Below are 27885 nucleotides of genomic sequence, written 5' to 3' on the forward strand. Positions count from 1 at the left end.
TATATCCTCTGGGTACTGAGCCCTCCCACCACGTCAAGGTGTACCCGTGAGAGGGAAAATATCATCTGAAAAATGTAGTATGCGGCTATTATCTATACTACTGTACAATTATTAGTTAACTTTTAGGAGTGAATATAAAAAATACGTCACCATTGCGAAATAAATTCAGAGCGGATAAAAAGACTGAATCTCTTATTACGATGTCTGTAAAATATGATTAGAGTTAATGGGATGAGCTATAGAGATTAATAGAAAAGAGAAATATTTCTTTTATTACCGAAAAATAGTTGTATAGTTACGTTTTTTATGCGCGGATCGTATAACGAAAGGTGCACGAAAATAAAAAATTAATTAAATTATTAATTACATAAGTTATATTAATTGTAAAAGCAGGAATTGCGATATTTGCATGAGAGTATTTATATTAACGTAGCTTTTTTATGATTCGCGTGATACCGTTTGAAGAATAATCGAGTTATACTCAAGCGTGACAAAAATGTTACATTAAACAAAAATAATTGTCGTCCGTAATTATCCCGAAATAGTAATGAATTCTGTTTTTCCATCACGTTTTAATTCCAAATGAATGAAATGTTTATTCCGTGTAATAATATATCACGGATTGATAAAAGAATTGAGATGACAATCATATTATGATTGTCGTCTCAATTCTTTTATGAATAATTAATCATGCGAGCTAGTAATCGTATACTTTTAGTATTCAGTAAAGTACAATGTTTCATATTATTTAGCATTTGTCGCGATTACGTTTCAAAAAGAAATGTGAAGAAGAACGGCACGCGACACGGCTACCTGCTTGTTCGAGCCTCGATAATGGAATGATTGCGCGGTAACTTGGTAAACGTGACGCGCCGCCCGCCGTCCGCCCTTCCGCGACAAAACAATACCGAGAATTGCGCGTCGATCATCTAACTGTCGAAATATTAATTAACGCATATTACAAAATCAGTAAAATAATATAGTCATTACATTTTTAAGATTTTTCGATGAATAGGCTTTATTGCACGATCTTTGCTTTATTTCATGGATTCGTTATGTACAAAACTCATCTATATCTTATATATTTCAAAGTATTACAATAAGCGATTAGTTTGTAACAACTTTCCGTTACACGAAACCCGCGCAATGTACGCAATATTGTTAACAAAAGATTAACGCGTTTTAGTTATTTGTTACTTTTGAATCGTAATTTGGTAATTTAATAAATCTAAATTTAATGCATCGCGTACGCTTTTGATCCGAAAATAGAGAGTGATATGCAAAACCATCGACATGCTATCATTCATGATCATAAAGAGAACAAGTACCGGTCTAAACGTGACAATTTATAATTTCTAAATATATTATTCTCTTACTCTATCATATATTTCGGTCTATTTCGAGCATGTGATAGTATAACTATATGTATACCTTCGACGAACGGCAGTCGCTCGACACGTTCACGGATCACAAATTATGAGCATTGATTAATTCGCGTTCGTAGATATTAATTTAATTTTCATGAATTAATGCGACGCGCGGAGCGTTTCGTACTACGTGTATCGCGCTCCGAGGTCGCCGAGCGAATGCCGAAGTGATGACGTATAGTCAACTACCACCACGCAGAGCGGCACGCTTGATGCTCCCCCACTCCTCGCCGTTTAGATATCCTACTATTGTGTATGAAAAATATTCACGATTTATTCATTTATTCATATTTTACATGATTTTTACAAACGGGTATCGTCTTACATTTTGCGCTTTGCTTTGTGGCATATCTGGCACTAGTTTGATCCTATATATTACTTGCGCGGTTCTTTTTATAAATGTAATTGATAATTATTCGCATGTGTGAGATATTTTTGATATTCTAACGGTACATTATGTCTCAATTTTCATTATACTTTTAAATGATTTATACTTAAACAAAGGTTGATAATGTTCTATACATCCTTTATAAAGATATATGCAAATTTTCTTAATATGTATTGCGAAATAATTTGCGCTCAATATAGCTTTGGTTAAAAGTATTAAATATCTTGTTAATTATTATTTAATTTTCCAGCTAAAAAATTAATTTAGGACACTACCGTTGCTGCAAATTATTCTGTGTTTCAAAAATTTTTTAAACTTAGTTATATAATGTCGATCATACGACTTATTTAAAATAAAAAATTTTAAATAAGTTTCAGTGACTTATTTAAAATATAAAATCATAAGAATCGGTAAAAAAAAACTGATACGACTTATTTAAAATGAAAAATATAAAATAGATTCGGGAAACTTATTTAAAACGCTAATAAGAAATAAGTTAAAAGTGTAGTTATTTAAAATAATAAATACTACTGTAAATAATTTTTATATTTTTAATTTAAAATATATACTTTAAATAACTTTATTCAACCCTTAGTACACATTTTAATTTTGGGTACCCTTACACGGAAAGAATTTTTTCTTAAAGTTTACCTTGAAAATATGATAATCGTAGAACAACATTGTATTTCGAAGAATGTTAATGTAAATCTCTCTCATTCATTAATAAAACAATAAAGTATAAAATAAGTTTAATTAATTTTACTGAAGTGCATGGTAAAAATCTTTAAAATATTATGTTGTACCACACTACTCATATTTTCAGAGTAAATTTTAAAAGAAAATTCTCTCCGTGTACTATATACATGTTGGGTCATTCGTGTTCTGGATTAATTTTTATCATTTTTACAAGCATATAAAAGTTGTTAAACGATTTTTACGTATATTTTGACATCTTTAGAAAGTATTTGTAAAATTGTATATTTATAACAAATTGTATATACTCCTTACGGAAATAAATCAGGTGCTTCTGATGGAAGTAAATCGCGCTGAAATCGCTGAAATAAATCTATCAAATTAATAGAGATTTCAACGATTTCAGTGATTTATCATCAGAAGCACTAAAAAGAAAGGATGTTGTTGTGTAGTTTGCATCCACTTCTTCAGGGGGCAGTAATATGTGGGGGCATTTTACGGTTACAGGAAAATGGCCCTTATGCCCTCTCTCAGGTTTCTCTCTGGTTAATGCAAGCAGAAAGAAGGGAGTTTATCTCTTCATAATGGACGCTGAAAAACCTATTTAAGAAATAGTTTTTTCTCGATATTGCTCCTAGATCGTTGAAAAATTATTTTGCGCTATCGTGCTGCAATTATACAAAAAGTTCGTTTTTAATTACTGAGCATTTTATCATCGAATTTGATATGCTCGCGATCCAATGGTTGAGCGTCTTTTGGATAGTATTCGAAACCAATCGGTTGAAACTACAGATACGAACCAATCACGTTCGATTACAGTTGATTACAGTGTTCAAAAGAATTTGAATAATAGAAACAAATCTTTCCTTATTTTATTTATTTCTATCTTCAGACTTTTTCTTCGTTTACACTGCGTTGTTCTTTATATTTAAAATAAAGTAAATGTGTATCTAAATTTTGGAAAAAAAAAGATGGATCCTCTCGAGAAATTTCATTTAGAATATGACAATTCCACTATATCTCAGTTGGCAACACTACCCACCATCTTTGTCCAAACATTTCAAATGAAATTCAAACATTCTGTTCGTAGAGGTGAAACGTGTCGAACCCAAATTGTGATTCAAGGAATGATGAAGCCGAAAGTAGTACAATTAAAAAATAAACACCTTGTACATTATAAGAAACTGCCATCTAACTTTGGTGCTGTAGAAAAAATTAGACAGAGCCTTGGTCAAGAACAACATGATAAACGCAAGAAACGTCGAACAGACGAATTCGAGAAAAATCGAATTATTGCCTCACTTTGTTCAGTGACAACGCAAAAAGGTACCCCGAGATATTATTATGTAATTGCTCGCATTAAATGTATATCAGCATCTGAGAAAAAATTATTCATTTGATTAAATTAACTTAACAATATATTTATTTCTTACGTTAAAGAATATATGTTCACATTATATTTGATTTAAATATATACATTTTTTATCGAAAGAAATAAAGACGAATTAAATTAATTCAAATGAAGTCAAATGAACAATTTTTGTTTCTTATATAATATATATATTTCGAAAATTTGCGAATTTCGATGTATCTTATAGCAAATTTCGGACGCACTAGTGCATATTAAAATACAATGTTTTAATCTATTATATAAAAGTAAAAATGCAAATATAAAATTACAAAATATCAAATAATAAAATACATTTTACTTAACGACAATCGAATTTGCTATTAATTTCGTGTATCTCGATATTTATTTGCCTGCAAATATTAAGATCCGCTTTGACCGAAAATGACATACTTCGTTTATTTGTATTTATTGCTTTTTAGTCTGTTTCACTTAGTATTGTATACATTATTTATGTTACATTAATTATATCCGAGAAAAAATATTTTATATATAATTATATAAAATTATATAAAAATATATATAATTTCATACGTACATATATAAAATTAAAAATAATGAACATAAATAAGGGACATAAAAATAATGAATCATATCGAAACATAATAAAAACACGAAATTATTTTAAATTCTCATACATATAATTATAATCTATAGAATAATTATAATGTCACAATATAATTTTAATTTATTAATAAGAGCCGTAATTCTTTTTTACAATTAGTTTTTAAGAGTTTCACATTGGACAACATTTTCTTTATCTATTAAAAAGTAAAATGACTTGTCATACATATATTTGTAAAAATTATTTCATTGAATAAAAAATTTCGTCATTTGAAATATTTTATATCTCAGATGAATTTAGAACAAAGCTAACAAATTGGAAAGAGAAGGGAATAAGAGAAAAGAAAGCAAAGGAATCAGATAAAAAGCCTCCATTTGTAGTTGGTATCGTTCGTCATCGAATTTATTCCCCGATATCAACAAACTACATGACATCTGGAAGAAAGAAGAAACCAGTTATTCAAGAGCACAAAAACTCCAATGTTATAAAGAGAATTACAAAAGCTACGGAAAAGCGGCTACAAGCTAAGATGACAAAAGCTGAAATGAAACAAGAACCACCTACAACTGCGACCAGGACAAAGTCTTCTACAAAATCTGATAACGAAATTGAAATCAACAAATCATTTGCTCCTTCTAATTATCAATTTAATCCGCCCGCTGGATTACCAATATTCAGAACATTCTTATGCGAAAAAATACTTACAGAAAGTAACTCCTTAAAGAAAAATAATGTATTCGCATTTGATACTTCAATGGAAGCCGCTCACCAGAAATCAGCTTCTTATAATTTTGATTCTGTAGAATCGATCACGTTGAAGTTATTACCAATTGAACCGGAAACTTCAGATTTCTCGCAAAAAATGCGAACAAATTCGAGATTGAACAACAATGATGAAACTTCACCTTTAGGATTTTCTGCGCGTATGGTAAAGATTAGAATTATTTTGTTTATTTCTTCCGTTATAATGTTTTTTATATTATCAGTTCATTCATGGCGTAACATCCCAAAGTCGAAATAGGGCTCATTGCACCTTTTGTACGTATGTCCATGGTACGCACGCAAGTCGTACACAGACATACGGGACCTACAATTTTTAACGCCGGTTTTGAAAGGCCGGCAAGTTCAAAGGGTTTTCTTGGCAATAGATACTCTTGGTTTGTTAAACCATCAAAGAGGAGCAACGAGTGTTTGAAAATTTTTTGATCTGCCGGGGATCAAATTAAACAGTCGACTCGTGCTTTGTCCATATGTCACACTGCTACGCTCTTATATTATCAGTATTATTTAAATATTTCGGAAAAGATAGATTTTTCGAGCTATTTTCTTTTTTAGTTAATGTAAATTTTTTTATTGTTATACACTTATAAATAATATCAAATGAAATAAACGAGGAAATTTTGAGTTTTACTATTAGCTTTCAGATTTGTCAGGACTATTTAATACAAAATTTACAATAAGAGACGATACAACGAACAATTCTGATGTACCAGTAAAAGAAACGAAATATAGCGTTACATATTTTAAAGGCCTGTTGTATAAAGAAGAAAATAGGCTCCGAAAACTTTGCGAGAAATGGATAAAAATTCAATCGCAAACAGATGATGTAAAGGATATTTATTACCGAATTAATCAAGCAGTAGGACAAACGACTATATTAATTAAACATAAGTTTAAACAATTTTATAATTTAATACTAAATTGCGAGAGTAAAGATAGTGATGTGTTGGTAACTTGTATGGACTTACTTGGATTTTGGGACACGATGTACCTACAAGTAAAGGATTGCGATTTGCGATTTGCAAAATTGGAGGAACTTCGTGCTAAATGTTGGCAAGAGGATCAGTCACTTTATATAAAATCTACTGGAATTAAGAAAAAGACAGTTACTAAAAAGAAAGCTACATCAGTAAATCAAAACTCGCTAAAAAAGATAACAGAAATTCAAGATGATGAGAAAAAATCACAGGAAATGATAAATAGGAATAATAAATGTATTATGTCTTACATTAGTAATAAAAGAGCTGATGTAAATGTTTCTGGAAGAAGGTCTAACGTAGTGCGTAATAAAACATATTCTAAAGTATCTACAAATTATGTATATACATCGACACCATTTCTTGTCAATACGAAATCAAACGTTTCAAATCGACTGAATACCCCACTTATAGCAATGAAAATAAGTCAATCTGTTAAAAAAATTTTCTCAAATAAGATTTTAGAGACAAAATCACTTGGAAGAAGTTCAAGACGTTTGAGTGTTAATAAAATTGTAAAAAGTTCTTGTGGAATTTTGAAAAATAATTTGTCTACACCTTGCGGTACATCGCTATTTCATGTCGTCAGAAATATCAATTTTAATATAACACCAAGTACAGATCGAGTAAAAAAAGGCACAATTCCAATATAAAAGGATCTTGGGACAGAGCTGTTATTTCGGATAGTACTTCTAAAATTAAAAAAATGGAAACTGTAAGTTTTATAATTTAATTTTTATGTTACGTTTGCTCTCTCTCTCTCTCTCTCTCTCTCTCTCTCTCTATCCCTCTTTTTTTCTTTATGCCATTCAATAAATGTTAAAAATTTATTTATTTTGTTTAGACATTCTCAATAGAAAAAAAACACCAATTAATTCTTAAAATATCGACAAGAAGTATATAAATGTTGATGAAAGAACGATAAAAAAATATATTTCCAAGGCGTTCTACTTGATGGTAAACATCTAAATTAAGAGATATTATTATAATATTTTACGTCACATGGGAGAATATTGTACATTACATTTCGGAGTATGAGAACGACATGTTTAAATTAATGTTTTAACCTTATAACTCATTTGTATATTTTGACATTGAAAAAATTGTAAAATTTTATTTAAAACACGTAGACACATACTTATATTTATAACCCTCAACTACAGCTATGAAAATCACACCTAAGTTCTCTAAAGAATCTAAAGCATCCTGTTTGTACAGAATGTATAAATGACGCGATTGATAGAAGAAGGTTCAATATCTTTTTATATACCTATTATATAGAACTTTATAGTAACAGTCATATACCAATTGAACCGTCTAAAATTTTTGTTACGGGTTTAAATGATCTGTTGCTGTACTCGAGGATTGAGAGAGTTATAGTTATATATTTCGAATTGTAATTGTTTATATATTTATTATGTTCATATATTACATTATAAATATATTAGGATACTGTCAAAGAATATGTTTCATTTGAATCGCAATGTTATATAATGGATTTTGTATAAATAAAAAAATAATAATGTATATTTTAAATATACTGAATATGATTATTTCACGGAAGGATCTATCGCGTAGAAGAGAGAGTAAAGGCAATCATTTATTTAATTTCTTTTCCGTGTTTAGATACAGTACACACAAATATATACAGATGTTACTGAGCACATTTACAACGGTTTGTATCGAAATATGTGTGATCGCGCATGCTGCGACCAATATACAATAAGCGAACACGTCGATCTGTCGCGTTCAAGCGAGGTATTGGCCGCGTTGCGCATTAATATTGTATACAAATAAATTAAAGACCTAAATTAATTTATATAAATAAATTACTTAGGTACACGAATGTCACGATAGTTAACGTATTAATTCGCCGTTTTCGCCTCGCAAAACGACGGTAATACTAGTCCGGCAATAAAATATATTATATCGTGGTCCTGATCGTTTTCCGATTGACGTAGAATTAAATAGTTCGACGATCGAATACGCGGCTGTCGTATAAATATCAAGAAATAATTACAATCTACGAATAAATATCACGTTAAATATGTGCATTATCTGCAAAATATCGTCTTTCTTTTTCTTTGCGACCGCGCGAGTGTAATATACGAACACTGGGGAGAATGTACGTATTAATATATAATGATACAGGGCCGAACGTTATACATTTCGGCAGTGTGCCAAATTACGATACATACTCAATCTTTCTGGCACTTAGTTTAAATTATGTGGCTCGCCTTGTTTATGTTTCCTTTCTGTAGAAGTGCGCGTCGCGATGGTCGCATAATTAATTAATTATACCATAGTATACGCAATAAAAAAATTATAATCGTAATCGTCTTGGGAGCAGTTCTTTTTAAACTTTTTATACATAGACTGCAGCTTGAAGGTAGGTACTTGGAGAATTCTCTCGCGTATGTCAATGTGATGGAGAAGGGTTTTATCGCAGCAACAATTGAATTTCCCGATTTCTTCCTTTTGATTCGAGAATAACGAAGAACGGAATGTATTCAATTTCACCGTGCTGCGGAATATGATGGAATATATAATGGAAGACTAGGCGTCTTCGTGAGGCGATTCTGTTCAATATTCATTATAGCTTCACGGTATCTAATACACTTAGCTGGAGTGAACGTGTTGCCTCAAGCTTATCTGATAATGTTTCCACCGTTAAGTGGTTGTAGGAAACTCACACACATACGTACACATCGATAGAAAATAACGTAAAAGTATAGATAAACGTACGTATTATATGCATACGTACACGAGGGATACCAAAATTACCACGTCGTTGCGATTATCTTTTAGCAAGCTGATGTCGTTAAAGCTTCATTCATTCGTTCACAGGGATTCATAAGCTAAAATATTCTTCAACGATATTCACGATACAATTCTTCCGTGTTAGCTTACATACAGGAATGATTTTACAATTTAAATTATAATTATATCTCAATAGAGGGATGTCGTTCGCAATGATAATAATAAAAAATTATACCGTTTGTGTGAGATATTGTCACCGTAGTATACACATCGATCGAACTAAAAATTTTCATTATTAGTTCGCTTATTTATAATCTTATCTGTGATTATAATTATACTCTTTTACACTTTATTTCTATTGGATATACGTATATCGGTTGATAGCTCGATGTGTTCATAAAACTTGGTCAGACTCTTTTATGCCTCTTAACATCACGATATGCTGCCTAGTATTTGTACGACGTATAATTATCTTGTAATTAAGAATAACTCTGAAATAACTGACATCAACATTTACTCATTCATTAGAACTTTAGATATAATTGTATCGTAACGTGCCCGAAACTGTTCGTATTTTCGTTATCCATTGTCCAGCTAACGTATTGTCTATTATCGTTATTATGTAACAAGTGTAATCATGTTTACTGTAATGATAATGATTATCCAAGGATTATCGGGATCGCATCAATCCTCTTATCATTATATCAAATTAATTATAAATTCAATCAGGTCACCTTTCGATAACATTCTTATATATCAAAACATGAAGTATATCAGAAGCTCGGGATCTTAGATTTAGTGATATATTCTTAGTTGTTGATAATAATCTCTTTAAATCATGTAGGTACAGTTTCTGATATAGCGAGCCACATTTGAAATATGAAAAATCACACTGATCAACATCTGGCTCCGATAAGCGCGTGACATGATATTCTTGCGATCTTTTTTTGCCATAAATATATTTACTGAATTATCGTTCGCGTGTAACGAAGAAGATAAAATATAAAATCAATCTAAAAAAGGGATACACACATTTTAGTTTTGAGAATACAACATTGGCACTGTCGTGCACATGATGGTGTTAATCTTGAACGAACATCAGCTCAAAAAATCTTCAATGTTGCGACAGAAAGCTAAGCTAAGTAAGTCCTATGATTAGTCTTCGAGACTCCCACCGGAACGTCTCCTTTGGTGGAGCACGACGACCATGCCTCTTCAGCCAGACTACCGTATCTCTGCACACCTGGGAAAGGGGGTCCGGAACTCTGCGGTGAGTAGTAGCCGCCCTGCAGCTGCTGATAGTAATTGCCACCGGACTGCTGCTGATACGGCTGGTACTGATCCCCGCCTGCCAGGACGTTGCTGTAGCCTGAGTACGAGCCGTACTGAGACGACGAGTACGAGGAAGAGGAGTAACCGCGTTCGCTCAGACTGCGGTAAGGCCCCGAGTGATGGGGCCTACCCTCCTGTCAGACCGGGGTGCTAACCGCGGCTGAGCTTATGTATTCGATGTCGCCGATGCTTTTCACCCGTCGATGCCGCTTACCGCTGCCAGTTGACATCGGCCGCGGTGGAAGCTGCGGCGGTGGTGGCGAGTTGCTGCGAACGCTGCTGCTCATGTACTGGCATTGGCTGACGAGGCTCCCGGTGTCTGAAGACGATGACGGTGATGCCTTCTCGCTTCTAGGCCGGAGACCGAACGCTCTGCTCAGGGATCCCTACGAAAAGATGGGTCTCGATTAGAGGGATTATGACTTGCGAAATCTGATTAAGCGGTGGATCTCGACTTTCCAGAGAGGTCGAAGCTACGAGCAAATGGGCGACCGGGAGATGCCCAAGTGCTAACAGAATCAGTTTAGATAATATGAAAAAGCGAATAAAGTTCTAAAGAAAATTTCTAAAAGACGTCCGAAAAATTGGATCTTTTGTAAACGTTTTTTACTAGTCACTTAAATTTTTGCGTTGCTGAAGAAGTTACTAAGTTGAATAAAAAGAAACCGCGGAGTATGGAAATTTAGATAGCAGCTTAAGCTGTGAAGAAGTTAGTTAGATTTTTTTTCCATATTCGAAAAAATAATACTAACATTTCGATTTGAGTGAACTATTGTTTAATTAATTTAATGTGACAAAACGTTTTACTATTACGTTTCTAATGTAAAAACTTTTACGCGAAAGCGAAATATCGCTATCTAAATTTCGCTACGACACCCGCTGTATCTTTTAGAGTGAAAGGATAAACGAACATGAGACAGAGATTTAGGATTCGCTGGGTAGCAGAGTGATTCTTGCAGAATGATTAAATAAAAGCAGTAGATATAGATAGGAGGAGATGCACGTGCTACGACAAAGAGGAGAGCCCACCGTTTTTGTTTCGTCATTTTGCAGCAGGTGCGTTGGCGGGCTCATCCTGATCGTCGATCTTAATAATTCAAGTGATACGGTCAGCAGGATTAGTGGGAACATGTATGTGAGGGACACTACACGCGGATATATAATGTACGTACTTGAATGTACATATATTAATGACGCATACCTGTGAGCTCCTCCACGACAACTAGCAAAAGGACGAAATAAGGTCGATTAAGAATCCACACGCTGAATTTTCACATTGATATCGTCAATTTATATTTACACAATTGATTATGACGGGCGGCCGTGGATCACCACGGCGCCCATATGCAGTCATAAATAATGGCCCGCTATAAATACGAACGTTTGCTACGTAATTCGAGCTGCATAATGCATAATTTTAATCGCTACTCGCTATAAAGGTGTACCTGAAGACACAGGACACTCTGCTTACATACATGAGGAGGACACGTGTTCAGCTAACGTATATGCTCGTTATATACAGTGTTTACAGTGTGGCATAACGCGTACATCGGTGAACATTTAACGCTGAGAATAGGGTATAATCGTGGGATGTACAATTTCGACAGTTGTATTAAGTAATTAATAACCTCTCGAATATTTTATTAGTTAATTAGTTCTTTCCCGATATCTTCATTTTATTCATTCAATTTATCAGAATATAAGAGTCCGTTCAGACTATCGAACTGAAACTCGAGCCACGAGCATAACTTTCATCGTTTTTGCCGAGCCGCGTAACAAATGTTTACCGAAATACTCGAGTTTCGACTCGAGTTTCGGCTTGATAATTTGGACACACCCTAAGAAAAAACAATTGCGACGTAATTCCTGCAACAGCGATAGATAAATTGCGATTTAATTACTAAAATAATTGAAGTAATCTGCTAAGTTTTTCATTAAAAACTTTATAAAAAGTATAAAATATTCCCGTATAAAGAAATAAAATATTTCTGTAACGTTTTCCACTTCTCGATATATAACAAACTCGGATTTTAAATATTCAATATTTTATGAATAAAAACAGATAAATCTGGTTTTTCACTGCGCAAGTATATATCCTTTTCTCAGCGCGGCAGATTGTCTGGCAATCTGATTGGACTATAAAAGACGGAAACAAGGTGTACAAATAGATGATTAAATATAAGAAAGAGGTGTTTCCGCGATCTGTTTCATTTTCTATAATTATAATATAATACGACTGCAAGGCTTAGGCTCGTACTCCATCAGTCTTTTTCTCTTTTACCTTGCAAACAGTTATTTGACGCTGATTCAATAAATCGATATTCGCGCGTTCAGGTGTCTCGCGCTCGACAGACCGGACACAACGATAATTACTCAATTATTCCAAGGTCTATTGTACAATCAGTTCTTTTGTTCGATTACTTCTTTGCTCGCATTTTCAGATCTGTGCGATCGAGGTCGAGATACAGAGAAATCGTATGGATCTCAGCAAAGCGATGCCTTGAACAGAGTTGATCAATTATTCGCGTTAAGAGGAAATTTATTGTTTATCTGCCGCTTCGCCGAGATCGAGAATTTTCCCGAGCGAGGAAACGTTTACATGAGAAAAACGCTTCGTCGTTCCACAATGCCGATACATTTGCCGATATATACTGATGGTTTCCTATTTTACTTTCCTAGGAAAGAATATGGACACAAGTTTACGATCGATCGAAACGTTAACCGGATTGTTGATCGCAATTAGATACATATATATATATAGATATACAAAATTAACCCTCAATTACAACCATAGGTCATTTGGACTCGAAACGTAAATTTTAGATGTTTGTACAATCTGTACGATTGAAACTATGAAATTCCAAATTATAGAAAAAAAACTTTCTTTATTAATCGTCATAAAGCGGAGTTCAGTACTTACATTCTGTACTTCAAACAAAATACTTTCCTCAACAGCACAAAATTTACAGTAATATTGCCGCAACGTGTAATATTGCTAAAATATTGCAGCAATATTGCTGCAACTTTTGTGCTGTTGGGGTTGCAACTTAGGTGTAGCTTTCATAGTTGAGGGTTAATAATAAATCATTTAAGAGTTTGAGATCGTAATGCATCATATTCAATTTTTCTGAAAAACTTTTTATCAAAATTTATTGGAACAGCGTTAAAAATTAGTCTCGATCAATTGTTTACTCATGTGCCCTTGCGTAAAAACGATTTTACAAAATCTCTTGCAATTCGAGAAAAAAATTAGTTAAATTAATATTAAAAGATTATCTAGGCGTTGATGAACGTATTCTATTGTAATTAATCTTCATAGATTGCTAATTATTGGAGACTTTGCAAAAACGTACTGCGTATTAATTAATCGATCCGCAACGATGAGGTAGCGAATCGATAGGCTTTGTAATAAATATATGTTCTATAATATAGAACAGTATATACAAAGAACTTTAAATAAAGAAACAATGGATATATATATAATAAATACCGAACCTTTTTCAAGTAAAGAAGACTGCAGGTCTGCGACGATCCACAGGATGCAGGGACAATGATTAACATTAGGTTGAGCTCATAGCTCACAGCGTAAAAATTCTGTTATTGATTCTCGTCGCGTGAAACTTCAAGCGGACTATGAAATTTTTTTAGTAAGTAGCCGACTAAAATTTATTTTCATATTTAGCAAACTGTATAATTATAAACTCTTTTCATGTAACAAACTTATATTACTAACTTTAATAAATAGTGTACATTGTAGCATTCTATTTCGTTGTTCGTATTGTTTTATAAAATGCATAGAAAAATATAATATTGAAATTCTATATAATTGATAAAAAATATATTTTTTATTTGACACGTTAAAAAATAATCTGTTGTATATTACTTTTAGTTACTATGTGTGAATTTGCAAGGAACATATATATTATTCTGTTTATTTTTTAAAAATAAAGAGTTAAGAAACTCTAAAGCAATTTTAATCATTATTACCCACAATTTAAAACGGTTTGTTTCTTTTTCGACGAGAATTAATAATATCAGGGGGAAATATTTCGCTGTAGAATGTTATGCGAGCTTTCTTAACTAAGCGATGCCATGCAGTCGTGCCAATAATTAATAAAAATAAAGAGCTAATAGTCGCACAGATGAGATGCATGAAAGTGCGCGTGGAAACGGGAGTAAATGACTGCACAATAAACGGCGATTGCGTTTAAAATGAAATAATGAATTGATCCTGATGAGTTTTTGCATTTTTCAATGAGTTTGCTATGCTATATAATCGATTGTCGGTATGACCTATATTAATTTACCTAATTAACTCGAGAAAGCAATACCGCAGAAAATAATGGATATTTCTTAATGAATTATTAATATATTATTGGCATGAGATAGCTAAATAAATATTAAATAATTTTAATATTTATTTAATTTTGCAACGCAAATTAGATTACATTTTATACCGTTCCCAATTCTTTTCATAAAGACTGAATGAAAGGAAAAAGAAGTTTTATTCATTTATGTAATTCTAATGAGATAAATATTAAGAATATCACATAAATATCATTTCTCTAAATATCAAATTTTCTACAATGCAATGATCATGGTAAAAACAAGCATAAGCTTTAAAAAGCAACTCGCCAAGAGATAAGTCTCTAAGAGACATATCTCGCACTATCCTTATCTCTTTCCAAGCCAAATAAAAACAATTAAATTACAAGAATCACGATTAATTACGATTAAGTCCAATCGCATCACATAATTTAATCTAATATATATTATAATATAATAGTTAAATATATATATATATATATATGTATTTTTATGAAAGAAAAAGCAAACATAGATATGCAAGCTCGATTTGTCGAGCTTTGAAATTTGAGCATACCTAAAAGGCAATGTTTGAAAATGATTACCTCGGTAACGATTAGGCCAAATTAATGATACTCCTCGTTCGAAAGAGTTAAAGGAAGTGCAGAGGCGAGGCGGGGAGCGGCATCGAGTTCCTGGCGCGCTTGTACGCGGACCAGATCCTCGCTGAATCTAAACGGTACGTTACCCTGAGGCTGGATCTGCGTCTGTCGACGGTGCCGGTGTGATTCGCCGTCATGTGAAGGGCCGACAACGAACTCTGGTGATGCTGTAGGTGCAGCGCCCTGCTTCCACGACCGAGACTACCCCCCGCGCTCGCGGTGCTCATCGGACGGCCACTCCCGCCGATGCTGTTCCTCGGGACCACCTCCAGCTGACTTCTACGCACATACGCACACCATCCTTTTCATGCACGCCTTCTTGCGTACACCTTGGCGTCCTTGATCGCCTAATATGCACATACCTCGGACACACACACACGTATTACAGCGAACCACCCTCTGAATATACATCTCTTTTTGCAAAATTTTTATTTAATCCTTATGGAAAATCTTTGTCGAATTTCAGAAAGTACATTTAATAATCAACTGTAATTAACTCGTACTTTTTTTTTATTGTCTATTTATTGTTCTGTGAATTATATTCTTGATTCTAATGATTGCGTTGATAAATATTAGCAGTGGCTCGCTGTAGGTGTCTGATGATAGAACGAGATCTATCTTATAATGAATATCTAGTTACAACATAAATATACATACACAAGCATTTTGTGCACCACCGATATAGAGTAATGTATAATGTTTACTGGACTGTCAATACGCCAAGAATGGTCACCTAGAGTAGAACCAACCGAGACGCATTTCCAGCCACGCTAACCAGTCAACGAGAGTAAACATCGAACAATCAAAGATATATATGTAAATATTAAAGTTGGCAAAATTAGAAAAAGATAAAAGGAATCATAATGCAAATGTGGTGTGATTCCTGGCCAGAGAAACATTCGGGAAGTCACGTCTATAAGACGGCAGGGGGGCGGGGGGAAAAGACAAAAAGATTCTTACATATTCTTAATAAGAAAAGGGTATAATCAGTAATATGATTTATTTAATAATCAGAAATATGTTAAAAATCTTGCTTAAGGTTTGTTTAAATAATGGAAGGCGCTTTCTCCTTTCAAAAAGTCTTTCGGGGGGTGAGAAGGTAGTGCTAGGCGAGGTGTCTGACCAAGGATTACACCACGATCACTAAGATTAACATGTGCTGTACATAGCGCAGTGCAGTGCAGGCGGCAGCTGTGGGCTACGGCTCAGCTATGAGAAACATTACCGGTGGATCCGCGATCGAGTGGACTGCAGACCCAGCGAATCGCGCGCTGCAATTCTGTGCCGAGTACTCCGGCGAAGTACTCCGGCACGTTCCACTGGGTAATCGCGTATGTTTGTATATGTACATTTTATATATATGTCGATTGTAACTGTATATTGTATTTACGTGTGTGTATGCCCGATATATCCAGGTATGGCATGTGTATTAAGACTACGAGTACTTTTTTTGCGACGAGCGCATTCGACAACGATCAATCGCGATTGAAGATCGTCGAGCGAGCGCGCTTTTGCTCTATCTAAAGCTCAATATTAAGGGAGTTCACATTTCAGCTCAATTTCGATTACATGGTGCTTTACTTGATAAAAGCAATTCATTGAGAGGCCATTAGTAATTTTTAGCGCTGCTTGATGTCCACTTAACGTCAATGAGAACTTTTATAGGTACTGTAAAAGTTGAAATGAGTCTGGTCAAGTTAAATTCGCGATTAATTATCCGTGTGTTCCAGGGAAGTATCATAAAATTCAAATAAAAATCGCGCGCGCGTACTCCCTTCATATCGCCTTCATTTCCGAGTCGGTTTCTGAAATATTTACAGCTTCCTCTCGAAATTCCTTAGTAATACGTTTAAATTACGTTCTGTCGGTTACGAAAGCTTTTTGCGGAAGTTCACGGATATGTCTTACACGATATAACTAACTTTACTCGTAGAAATTCTGGAAAAGTAACTGCCTATTGATTAACGGCGACTATACAGTAACAATTTTTTCTCTCTTTTTTTCCCGAGCTAATGCTATTTTACGATGCGAAACGCGAGTATCGATCGCACGCGATAAATAAGCGACGAACACGCAGCTTCGCCAAACGAGGTTTGCCGAAATTTTCTGGCTTCCCGTTTCCGCGCGAAAGTTTCTTGAAAACACTTCTTCTGCCGAGAGAAAGTGAAAAAGCACTCCCGGTTACTTGTCCACGCGCGACATATTCCTGTAAATAAATAATTGACTGATGCTCTTTGATGCTCCAGCGAAAATCTCTACTGCCTCGGTCAAGACTGAGATCGCGATCGAGTGCGATCTATGACGCACGTCCAACGATTTTAACTTTGGCTATTGCACGTGGTTTGGACGCGGAGTGACGTGTCGTTCGTTGCTTTACAACTTGCACCTGCTGCTTCGAGAATACGCCGACTTCGGTCGACATGTGGCACGAATCGATCGGGGGATAAGGAATGAAACGAACTGGCATGATTTCATCCTTCGTTATGTTACATTCCTGCCTTGAAAAGGAATCTCCTAAAAGCGTTTTACACGACGAACATAAAAAACTCAATTCCGTTTTATTTTCTTTCGTCTATCGAGATCGTCGAAGCGATTGATCGAAGAATTGAGCGCTTTCTTATTCTTTTTCTGATCAATGCATGACAAAAGTAACAATGAATGACATTCTAATATGGAAAAAATGTTTTGCTAAAGTATTTAAAAATTTTACTAGATTCAAGAAGTTAGTTAAGTAGTTAGATTCCAAAAGATCTAAATAAATTTTATTGGATTATCGAAAGAATTATGTAAAACGCTCAAGCTGCTAAAATGTTGCAATTACTTATCATGCTTGAATCTCTTACATAATTATGTTGTTAATCCAATAAAATTATTTTTAGATCCGTATTTATTTGAATGTTTAGATATTTCAGCAAAATTGTTCTTTCCGTCAAGGTATGAATTTTTCACATCAAAAAGTTTGACAGTAAGTGATACTCTAATACTGGCTTAACAAGTCCCTTTGATTTCGTAAAGAAGGTACTCTACACTATGACGATATCTTCTACTGCTACTCTATAAGCTTAAAAGGAATGTTCGTTTTACTGCATGACTCGACAAGAGGTATGTGTTTAGAGAGTCTTCTGTGACATACAAAGCGTGGAGAAAGCAAGTTTAATACAAGTTTGAGTGACTTCGAGGATCTCAAAATTGATGATCGAATTCCCGAGGTGCTATAAGAAGATTCCTTCGAGACGAGGAATGTTAGAACGCGGTTTCGCAGATGCCAATTAGTGTTCCGGAGACGTCGTCCTGTCTCGATGACGATGAGAACAACGACGACGTCATGCCGATTAGTGAGCGTTGTCCAGTGTCGCCTCTGGATGACAGTAGACTGAATACCTTGCTGGTAGAACGAGCGCTTCTAATTCGGCGGTCAGATGTCGTCTAATCATGTGCTTCGCCGGGGGTATACCCAAGGCGGTGGCCATAGTATCACCGGTGAATGACGGTTCCAATACAACCAGAGCACCGTGTACACCGGAATCTGTGGAAGAGTTTTTGTGCTTGTTATAGATAGATGATACTGACAGTTTGTACGAACAGAGTTTAAAAGTAAAAGGTCAGTTTTTTTTAGTTTCCATACTCTGTGTATTTTTATTTCGAAAAGAGAGATGTGCTATGCTGCAATCACGATATTTGTTAAAAAAACTTGATAAAAACAAAAGCAATATGTATATAAAGAAAATATTTTTACGTTTCTATAGCAAATTTATATATTAAAATTTTGTAAACTGTAATCAATTATTATATATAATATATGACAATATAGATTATAGTTTGCAAAATTTTTTATTTTAAAGATAATAATTGATTTCGCCGAAATACAATTCACCTTTCAAATTCTCGGCATATTCCGTGAGATCGATATTCCTCGCCCACCGAATGAACCTTTGATTCGTCCAGACCAAAGGATCTGTGTCGACCTGTTCACATTGATGTCTCCTGACAGCGAGAGCCTAGCACAAAAGCATGACGTCATCTCTTTGATGGTATTATTCAACCGCAATTATACATCGTTCAATTAATCATAAAGAACTGATTAATCACCCTTTATTTTTACAGGTTTCTGATGAATTCAGCAAAATCTTATAACATTGTAATATTTCGGTCGACAAAAATTCACTTACCTGTCGATCGTAGTTTAGCATCCGTAGCAAGTGAATACCATGAACAATGCTAGCCTGATGAAACTTCCTCGTGACTCCGAGCAGTTTCTCAAGCTCCTTCTTGCTCAGCTGGTCCAGCATACGTGCGTCCACCATATTGGTAGCAAAACTCTCTGAATACTGGGCCAAGCCGAGATCTGGCAACCATTCGGAGCTCACCCAAGTATGACCTAACTGGGCGATACATGGATATCGTACGTGACTTGGGTGGCGATGTTCCTCGATGGCTAAACGCAGCTTTTTTCGGTGAAGTGGATGAGTTACGCCTAAACCGGCCTCCAGTTCAGCGTCATTTAATTCAAGTAGAACCTAAAATTAGTATCGCAATAATAAAAATTTAACTGATCGACTAGTATTTTAATCAGAAACGATTCTGTAAATTGTTACTAAAATATAAAAATTAAAAGGAAGACTTCGCATACTATTACAAAACTAATTGACAGTGCATTATTATATCGATGATTCTTTCAGACTATTGTCCGGGTATTAAAAATTATGATTTTACAACATTGATAGTTTGTATTTATATTTCGACAATTAATTGTAAAACTAGTATTTTAATATTAGGTGTACAACTTTGCTTCCGCCGTTTTCCTATAGATGGCTTTAGCGATAAGTGGTGGTCGAAATAAATAGATCATAGATGTCATACAATAAACTTGGGCATCTGTCAACATAACCCCATAGAAACATTAGTCGATTTGTGTCTGCATCATAAAGTTATTCTCGATTGAAAATGTCAGTTTACGAGCCAAATTCTCGTCATTTGTGGGAGGTTTTAATTTTCTGCTTCAATATGAAAAAATCTGCGGCTGAGGCTCATCGAATGTTCTCAAATACTTATAGTGAGGCCGCTATTAGTGAAACAACGTGTCGTGAGTGGTTTCAACGCTTCAAGAACGGTGATTTTGACGTCGAAGACCGGCATAGCGGTGGAAGAGAGAAGATTTTCGAAGATGCAGAATTGGAGGCATTACTTGATCAAGACTCGTGTTAAAATCAAGAAGAATTGGCACGATCATTGGAAGTGACTCAACAAGCCATTTCAAAACGCTTCAAAGCCATGGGAATGATTCAGAAGCAAGGAAATTGGGTGCCGTACGAGTTGAAGCCGAGCGATGTTGAACGACGTTTGTTTGCTTATGAACAGCTGCTTGAAAGGCAAAGACGGAAGGGATTTTTGCATCGCATTGTGACTGGGGACGAAAAATGGGTTCATTACGATAACCCCAAGCGCAGAAAATCATGGGGAGTTCCCGGCCATGCTTCCACGTCGACGGCCAAACCGAATATTCACAGCTCCAAGGTCATGCTTTGTATTTGGTGAGACCAGCTCGGCGTAGTGTATTATGAGCTGTTAAAACCGACTGAAACAATTACAGGCGATCGGTATTGAACGCAATTAGTGCGTTTGAACCGAGCATTGAAAGACAAACGGCCGCAATACAACGAGGGACACGATAAAGTGATTTTGCAACATGACAATGCTCGACCCCATGTTGCGAAAGTGGTCAAGACATACTTGGAAACGTTGAAATGGGAAGTCCTACCCCACCCGCCGTATTCTCTAGACGTTGCTCCCTCTGACTATCACTTGTTTCGATCAATGGCACACGGCCTGACTGACCAGCACTTCCGGTCTTATGAAGAAGTACAAAATTGGATCGATTCGTGGATCGCTTCGAAAGATGACCAGTTTTTTCGACGCGGGATTCGTACGCTGCCCGAAAGATGGGAGAAAGTAGTGGCCAGCGATGGACAATACTTTGAATCATAAATGTATAACCAGTTTTTTACAATAAAATCTCGAATTTCGGAAAAAAAACGGCGGAAGCAAAGGTGTACACCTAATAATTTGAAGAATAATCTAGAAAAATATGGCATTCTAAAAAAAATATGGCTTCTAATTAGTTTCTGGATTAAGATCAGTCATAATTAAATCAAATATAATAATAAAAAAATTTCTACGATCATATCAATAGGTTAAACTAGCTTAAAGCTCGCTAATGAAAGCAGGTGATAAATCCTTTACCTTGCCCGATTTGACATTCTCAGCACATCGTGGACCATACTGTGGCATCCCGAGAGCCACCTCTAACCAGGCTAAAACGGTCGGGGCTCGCCATCGCTCCATGGGCACAGAGGCTGCTTCTCGCAGTAAACGAAGTTTCTCGGCGTAACCCTCCTCGGTGAGCGGTGACCACGATCGATATGGATCAAAGCCATCTGAGCCCTCGTTACCACCGCTGCCACCGCTGGAACTGTTTGCTGTCTTCCGATGTCGCGAACGGGCGAATACTCTGCCAAAAGAGAAAACACCGATCCATTCGCATTGATGCATGATATTTGACCGCAGAAATACATTTTTATCTTTTTTTATTTGTACGTTCTATTATTGATAGTATAATTAAAATATTGATATTAAATTTACATGGAAAGAACGATTTTGTTAAAATATGTAAAACTTTAGCTAAATACAGATGGTCTGAAAATAATTTTGTTAATCATTATTTTGATGATCCAATAAAATTATTGTCATATCTATATATCTATCTAAATCTTTTAGATCTCAGACTACAACAAAATCATTCTTTTCGTAAAATGAGAAATTAGATTTCTCAATTAGTGATAAACCTAAATCTGTGTATTGTCTCATATTCGATGTGATAATAGAGGAGAGATTATAAGATCTCTATGCAATATTCTACAGCTAAACAGCCATTCGACACCAACTATTATTTAGGATAAAAGCACATCATGGATATAAGTCTCATCGGCATCGGCTGTAATATCCAAGTGAATACGATAGAAAAGTCGATACGCTTTTTTTTATATAGAAAAAAAGGATCATCTTACTTAGGAAGACTATTACTTTACATGATAGTCTCTTTTACAAGTTTATTTCTACACGGCGCGAAGATTCGCATCACTTCTACTCGGTAACCATTGTCGTAAAGTTGCAATTTCCCTTCTATCGTGTTATGAACTCATTTCGCTCGTTTGTACATTGTTACGACGTAAGACTTGCGTGGTAATCACACACTTCGCTGAAGTAATACTAAGAGTCATCACAAAGTACAAAAATGTCGATGGATAGGGGAGTACACCGGTGTTATACTTACGTGCAAGCGTGTAAGATTGTAAAATCAATACGAACAAGCCGTGCACTTTATAAGACCATTCAATAGCATTCAGTGCGAATGAATTGCATAAACCGTACGGTTCATGAAGTGGTTCTTGTCTTTCCAATGCTTTTTATTTATGACAAAGCTATATTATTTGTGACCGCTCGTATTATATTATATATATTACGCATAAATTATTTGCCGCGACAAAATTCATGTATAAAGTGTATCATTCATTGCCGTGGTGGTAATTGCCAATAAATGTTTGTGCAAGAGGCTAAATACTTCACTCAATTAATGTGTAATTGATGTTACCGGGGACAATGTGCAGAGGAGAACAAAAATAATTGCATAAGAAATAATTGTCTCTTCGAAACTGAATTTATGGTGAACAATTTGCGATTCGTATTATGCAATAAAACGTTGAACGTTTCTGTAACGGGACGAGCTCCTTACCTTGAAATGGATCCCCATGTGCCGCCGCGAGTGGCGGACGATCGCGAATGCGCGGCAGGTGCAACGACAGGTGGTGGCTGCTTGTTCCTCCTCGGTTCGGATTCCAGCGGGCTGGATAGCTGCTCGACCGATCGCGATAGCGAGGAATTGTCCATAGACCTTGAAAATGCGTTCAGCGGCGACAGTGTGGGGCTGCAGTCCTTTGGTGTAGTCGCAGCTGTAAATGGAAGAACGTGCGTGTCGGTGTACCGTCGATTTCCGTAACGCTCTCGAGCAACTCGATACGAGAATAGGAAGAGCGATAGAAATAATTTGAAATGTAATGAAATATGAGATTGCGCAAAGGATGTAAGCCCGACGTGTTAAGTGGAAAACCGTCGATAAACAATGAGTTATTCAACGATTGCATGTCACGCAAATATTACTCAGGCACGAAAAAATATTTTTTTCATGTTAAAACAAACATATGACAAAGAAAGAACGTGAATGATAATTTGTTAATAATTGGACACGGCAGGATGTCACGGCAAGTTAAATCGAGCCATCGACAAGTTATTAATTATTCATTCACGTTTCTTCGGATGCCGCTATTTTTTTTATACTGCACATGAAAATCGCGTTTCATGTGTGACTTTTTCGTCAAGCGTTATCCTGTTCCATAACACAGCGAATGATAATCGATGCAAGTCACATAAAGAACACACAGCGCGTCGTGCAGCGATCCTGCTCGCGTGCAAAAAGTCCTTTTCGTGGGCATAGCTCGTTCTTGTCATCTCCATCAGGTTTACGGTATGTACATGCGCATGCATTCAGGCTATACAGCAGGCAGGACTTGTATCGAAGATATCCTTGGGGGTCCTCGGCATCAGTTAGGCTTTCGCGCACCGAGAAAAACGATGATTTATTCGGTGAGCGCTCTCGATCCCTTTCGGACCACCATATTAAGACGCATGTTCACACACACATACACACACACATACACGTGTGCGCGCACACGCATACGCACACACCAAGAGATAAATGACTACAGAGTGACCAGAATACGATAGCGACCGTGCCGTTCGTTTTTTCGGATTATCGTGACTTTAAAGAGCTTTAGAGATCCGCAAAGAAGAAACATCAATGGATTCTCGGCTATTTTACAAATATTTTAAGGCGACTCGTAATTATCTGTTAAAAATATAAGTTAAAAAATTATTATGATTGCAATCTTATGTATTTCGACGCGTTCGCGATCGGCCACTGGTCCAGCCACCCTTCGCTGATGAAAGAAAATCGATATTGGTCAGAGGAAAAGAGAAAAAGTCGCATACATTGAGAAGCAGCAGAGGCGCTTCGGATTACGACAGGACAAGGGTGGCAGGAGAGAGCGCTGAGTGATAAGGGAAGTGACGACGATCAGTGATTTATGTTCTTGGACACTTACATTGGTATATGTGGGGTGGTGCTACGGAGGATACCACGGAGATGCTGTCCATGTCGAGACCGCTGCCCTCGACCGTAATTGTCGGCGTGCCTGCGCGGAAATATATATAAAGGACATCAATTTTACAGTAAAGGGAGGAAGTGCGGGTAGAGGTATGCCTCGGTGGGCCCGTCACATTGTGCTGGAGCTGTCAAGAACGAGCTTCCCTCGAGGTCGCCGCTATTGACGAGCTTGTGTTCTTTATGTCGCGGCGCCTTTATAACGACGACAAAGATAATGCCCACTGTTCGCCATCGAAAGTGGAACGCGGAGAGGCAAACACGTCGCGATGTTAGAAAGTGGCAAAGTAACTTGACGCTTGACTTTTTGCATGGCATAATGGACGCGGCCATTAGCGAAAATTTCTAATAGAGAAAGTTTTAATTGATAACTTTAACGCTCGGGATAATGTTTGACTGGCTAATTGACTTTTAATTCGCCATTATTATCATAGTTGTGTGACAAATTCGAAAGGGCTTATTGTCGGTTTATGTAAGATTACTGTGTGGTTCATAAATTAATTCCTCATTAACTATACCGTACCTGATTTAATCAATAATATTCATGAATTAATTAATGATAATTATATGTACATGTAAATATGTTGTCGTAATTACATTATCAAAATCCTTTCGTTAAAAGCAGTTTCTCTCGTTAAGAACGTTAAAAGGTAGGATGGTAATATCCTGAGTAAATGTTTAACTTGTTAATGTAACTTAGCAAGAGTTCAGATAATTCTGAAATTCGAACGTTCCTGCGCATCCTAAAGTGCATCTTTCGCGCTGAAAATCATGCACGCGCATCAAATCCCAAACCGTCTGCGGTGACCGCGAATGTTTGCTGGAAACCCAATCGATCAAACCGTTTTGATGCAACGGCACGGCGATTGGCTGAATAATACATGAAGGAAGCGTGTGCTCGATTAGACCTCTACCACCTACGTCCGATTAACATTCGCGACTGACGGATGCCGGTTCAACTATTTTTCAAACTGGTACTTAGCCGGATGTGCACTGGCAATCCCTTCTGACTAGACGATTAATCTTGGGGCTCGTTGCAACTAAACGTCGGAGTCATTATCTCCTGAGCGGGTGTCACTCCGATTGTGATTAATAGTAACTTCAGATAAACCAACGCTCCTCAAAAATGTTCCTTCGTCGTCATACTGTTAATGACGAATTCTGCTATAGAATCAGTGTTAAACCAGAAACACATTAGAAAACGTAAGGCAGTAAGACGTAAACAGTAAGCGAATCGGCCAATCAGAATAGAGAACAATTTTACGTTCTCTACTGTGATTGGGTGATTCGTTTAGTGCTTAAGTCTTATGACTTAATGTTTTCTTATGTGTTTCTAACTTTACTGTTTTTGTCATGATACTTTTATAGTGAAACAAGCGTCATATTCATTAATTAGAATTGAGAAAATTGTATAAATTCATAAATGCATAAATGTTTTAATTCATAGATATAAGACGAAATCTATATTTAAGATTAAAAATACAATAACTTGAGTTTATGATATTGACTGTTATATACATTGACGCCACATTAATTTTCATTTTAATTCAGCAAAATCAGTTTACACGTTACACAATTTGATATACTTAAAAGATTTTATATAGAAACGTGTAAAGAGACGCTTGTGAAAAGATTAGCTAAAGCAACCTTATATCACCGCAAAAGAGAAAGAGGATTTGGCACGAAGCAAAATCCTCTTTACGAGATACATTTTCTTTGTACCTTTCTTCATTTTTTGCACTTTCCCGTACAATTCTTTTCTTCTCTCTTTTCCCCATTGTCGGAGGATATTTTATACCTCACAGTATAATTTCGTGGATATTGCGCTCGGTGTAACTAAAAAAAGAACAGGTCTAATCGCTACCAAAGTGATTCTCACCATCCGTCGTAGAATCCGAGAGATTTCCGCCGACGCTGGTTGCACCACCACTCTCACGATCGCTGGACCCGCGGACGCCGCTGTCTGCACTGCAGCTGCCGCGATCGCCGGCCTGGCCGCCGGAGGATCCTCCTGCACCCGGTCCACCACCCACGTTACCTACGGACATGCCGAGCTCGGTGCCCAAGGGTGGCTGGGAATTCACATGAGGAATAATGCCGCAGCTACCACCACCGCCACCGCCGCCGCCGCTGCTGCTGCCGGCTCCAGGCGTCGCAGCACCGTTCACGCTGCCTCGCGGAAATGATACCAGGGACTCCTGATCGCTCAGACAAATTCCACCGCCACCACCGCCGCGTTCTGTCAGCTGACGTTGCAGCTGCAACGATACAGAGGTATACTTTGAGACGTTGGCCGTTATAACGGTCTGCATTAACAAAAAATCTGGAAATATCGCTGAGCAAAGAAAATTGCTGCAGAATTCATATTTTGGCTATAGATATCGATATACCAAAGAGTTATCTTGATTCTATTGAAATATAGGTATAATTGATATAAAAGCTTAGAATTGTTAGAAATATTTTTTAAATTGTTATAAAATAATTATTTATTTTGTGTTTTTGATCTTAATTAATTATCTAATTATATATTGAAATAAATTCTTTATGTACATTATGTTTTTAGAAAAACAGTTCTTCACGATTCATGCAAAAATATAAGAAGTATACACGGGAAGGACAATTTTGTTGAAGAGTATCTAAAAATTTAACTATAGATCTGAAAATAATTTTGTTTGGACCATTAAAACAATTATATAAAAAGCTTAAAATGGCTGCTAGAATGTTAAAAATGCTACTTTTTGTAGCATTTTTTTTCGTCTAAAAATTACATATTTACTACGTCAGTTAAAACGTTTCAATTTAGAATTTTATAAAAATATTCTACTGAAAAATTGCAATTCTTTTTACATACCATTTTTCTATTAACGCGGCTTTTAAGTCGCGAAAAATAAATTTTTCTCTTTATAATTTTTAATTCGTAATTATATATATGAAGCGATTCCATTTTGCTACATTTCTTGGAAATTACTGAAACAAACTCCGTCGATTTTAAACTCGTTTAGATACAGAATAACACGTAGTATGTGTTCGACAAGGGACTCACTTCTTTTATGGTCGCGTGTGCGTGCGAAAGGGCTGCTTCTTTGTCGGCCAAACTAGCCGCGAGGCTGAGACTTCGATCGGCCTCGTCTCTCGCTGCCCTTAGAAGACTCCAGCGTTCCCTCTCCCTTTCCCGTTCGCGTTCCTCCGAAGGCATGCCGGCTCCTTGCTGCTGAAGACGTCCCAGGGTCGCCTCGTTCTCCCGCATCCGCTGCAATCAACGGTCAAAAGGACCATGTCCGGGCAGTAACTCCGCCCCCAAAACCTTCACCATC

General features: G+C 36.1%; 3 protein-coding genes across 8 annotated transcripts in view; 1 reads left to right on the forward strand and 2 right to left on the reverse strand.

The window, feature by feature from the left end:
- The first annotated feature begins 3635 nt into the window (after positions 1-3635).
- On the forward strand, positions 3636-7469 carry LOC108766948 (uncharacterized). Its single transcript, XM_018516536.1, is given in 5 exon segments — positions 3636-3834; positions 4772-5409; positions 5899-6865; positions 6868-6924; positions 7402-7469. Coding segments are annotated over 5 exon segments (1929 nt in total).
- Positions 7470-7802: 333 nt separating this feature from the next.
- On the reverse strand, positions 7803-10467 carry LOC108766949 (uncharacterized; the record flags this gene model as incomplete). Its single annotated transcript, XM_018516537.1, has 1 exon — positions 7803-10467. A coding segment is annotated over one exon (336 nt), but the record flags the coding sequence as incomplete, so codon positions are not given.
- The window catches only part of Liprin-gamma (liprin protein kazrin), a 144102-nt gene continuing 126589 nt past the window's right edge, over positions 10373-27885 (reverse strand). For all 6 annotated transcript variants that reach the window (XM_018516586.1, XM_018516584.1, XM_018516587.1 and 3 more), the window contains 12 exons: positions 27615-27821; positions 26451-26829; positions 24513-24602; positions 23087-23303; positions 21538-21805; positions 19467-19814; positions 19172-19295; positions 18679-18823; positions 15384-15576; positions 13826-13852; positions 11532-11552; positions 10373-10716 (listed from right to left, as the gene is read on the reverse strand). In XM_018516586.1, coding sequence (XP_018372088.1) covers positions 10468-10716; positions 11532-11552; positions 13826-13852; positions 15384-15576; positions 18679-18823; positions 19172-19295; positions 19467-19814; positions 21538-21805; positions 23087-23303; positions 24513-24602; positions 26451-26829; positions 27615-27821 — 2268 coding nt within the window. In that variant the 3' untranslated portion in view covers positions 10373-10467. The remainder of the gene's footprint in view (positions 10717-11531; positions 11553-13825; positions 13853-15383; positions 15577-18678; positions 18824-19171; positions 19296-19466; positions 19815-21537; positions 21806-23086; positions 23304-24512; positions 24603-26450; positions 26830-27614; positions 27822-27885) is intronic.

Source organism: Trachymyrmex cornetzi, unplaced genomic scaffold (genome assembly GCF_001594075.2).
Source record: "Trachymyrmex cornetzi isolate Tcor2-1 unplaced genomic scaffold, Tcor1.1 scaffold641, whole genome shotgun sequence".
NCBI classification, from domain to species: domain Eukaryota; kingdom Metazoa; phylum Arthropoda; class Insecta; order Hymenoptera; family Formicidae; genus Trachymyrmex; species Trachymyrmex cornetzi.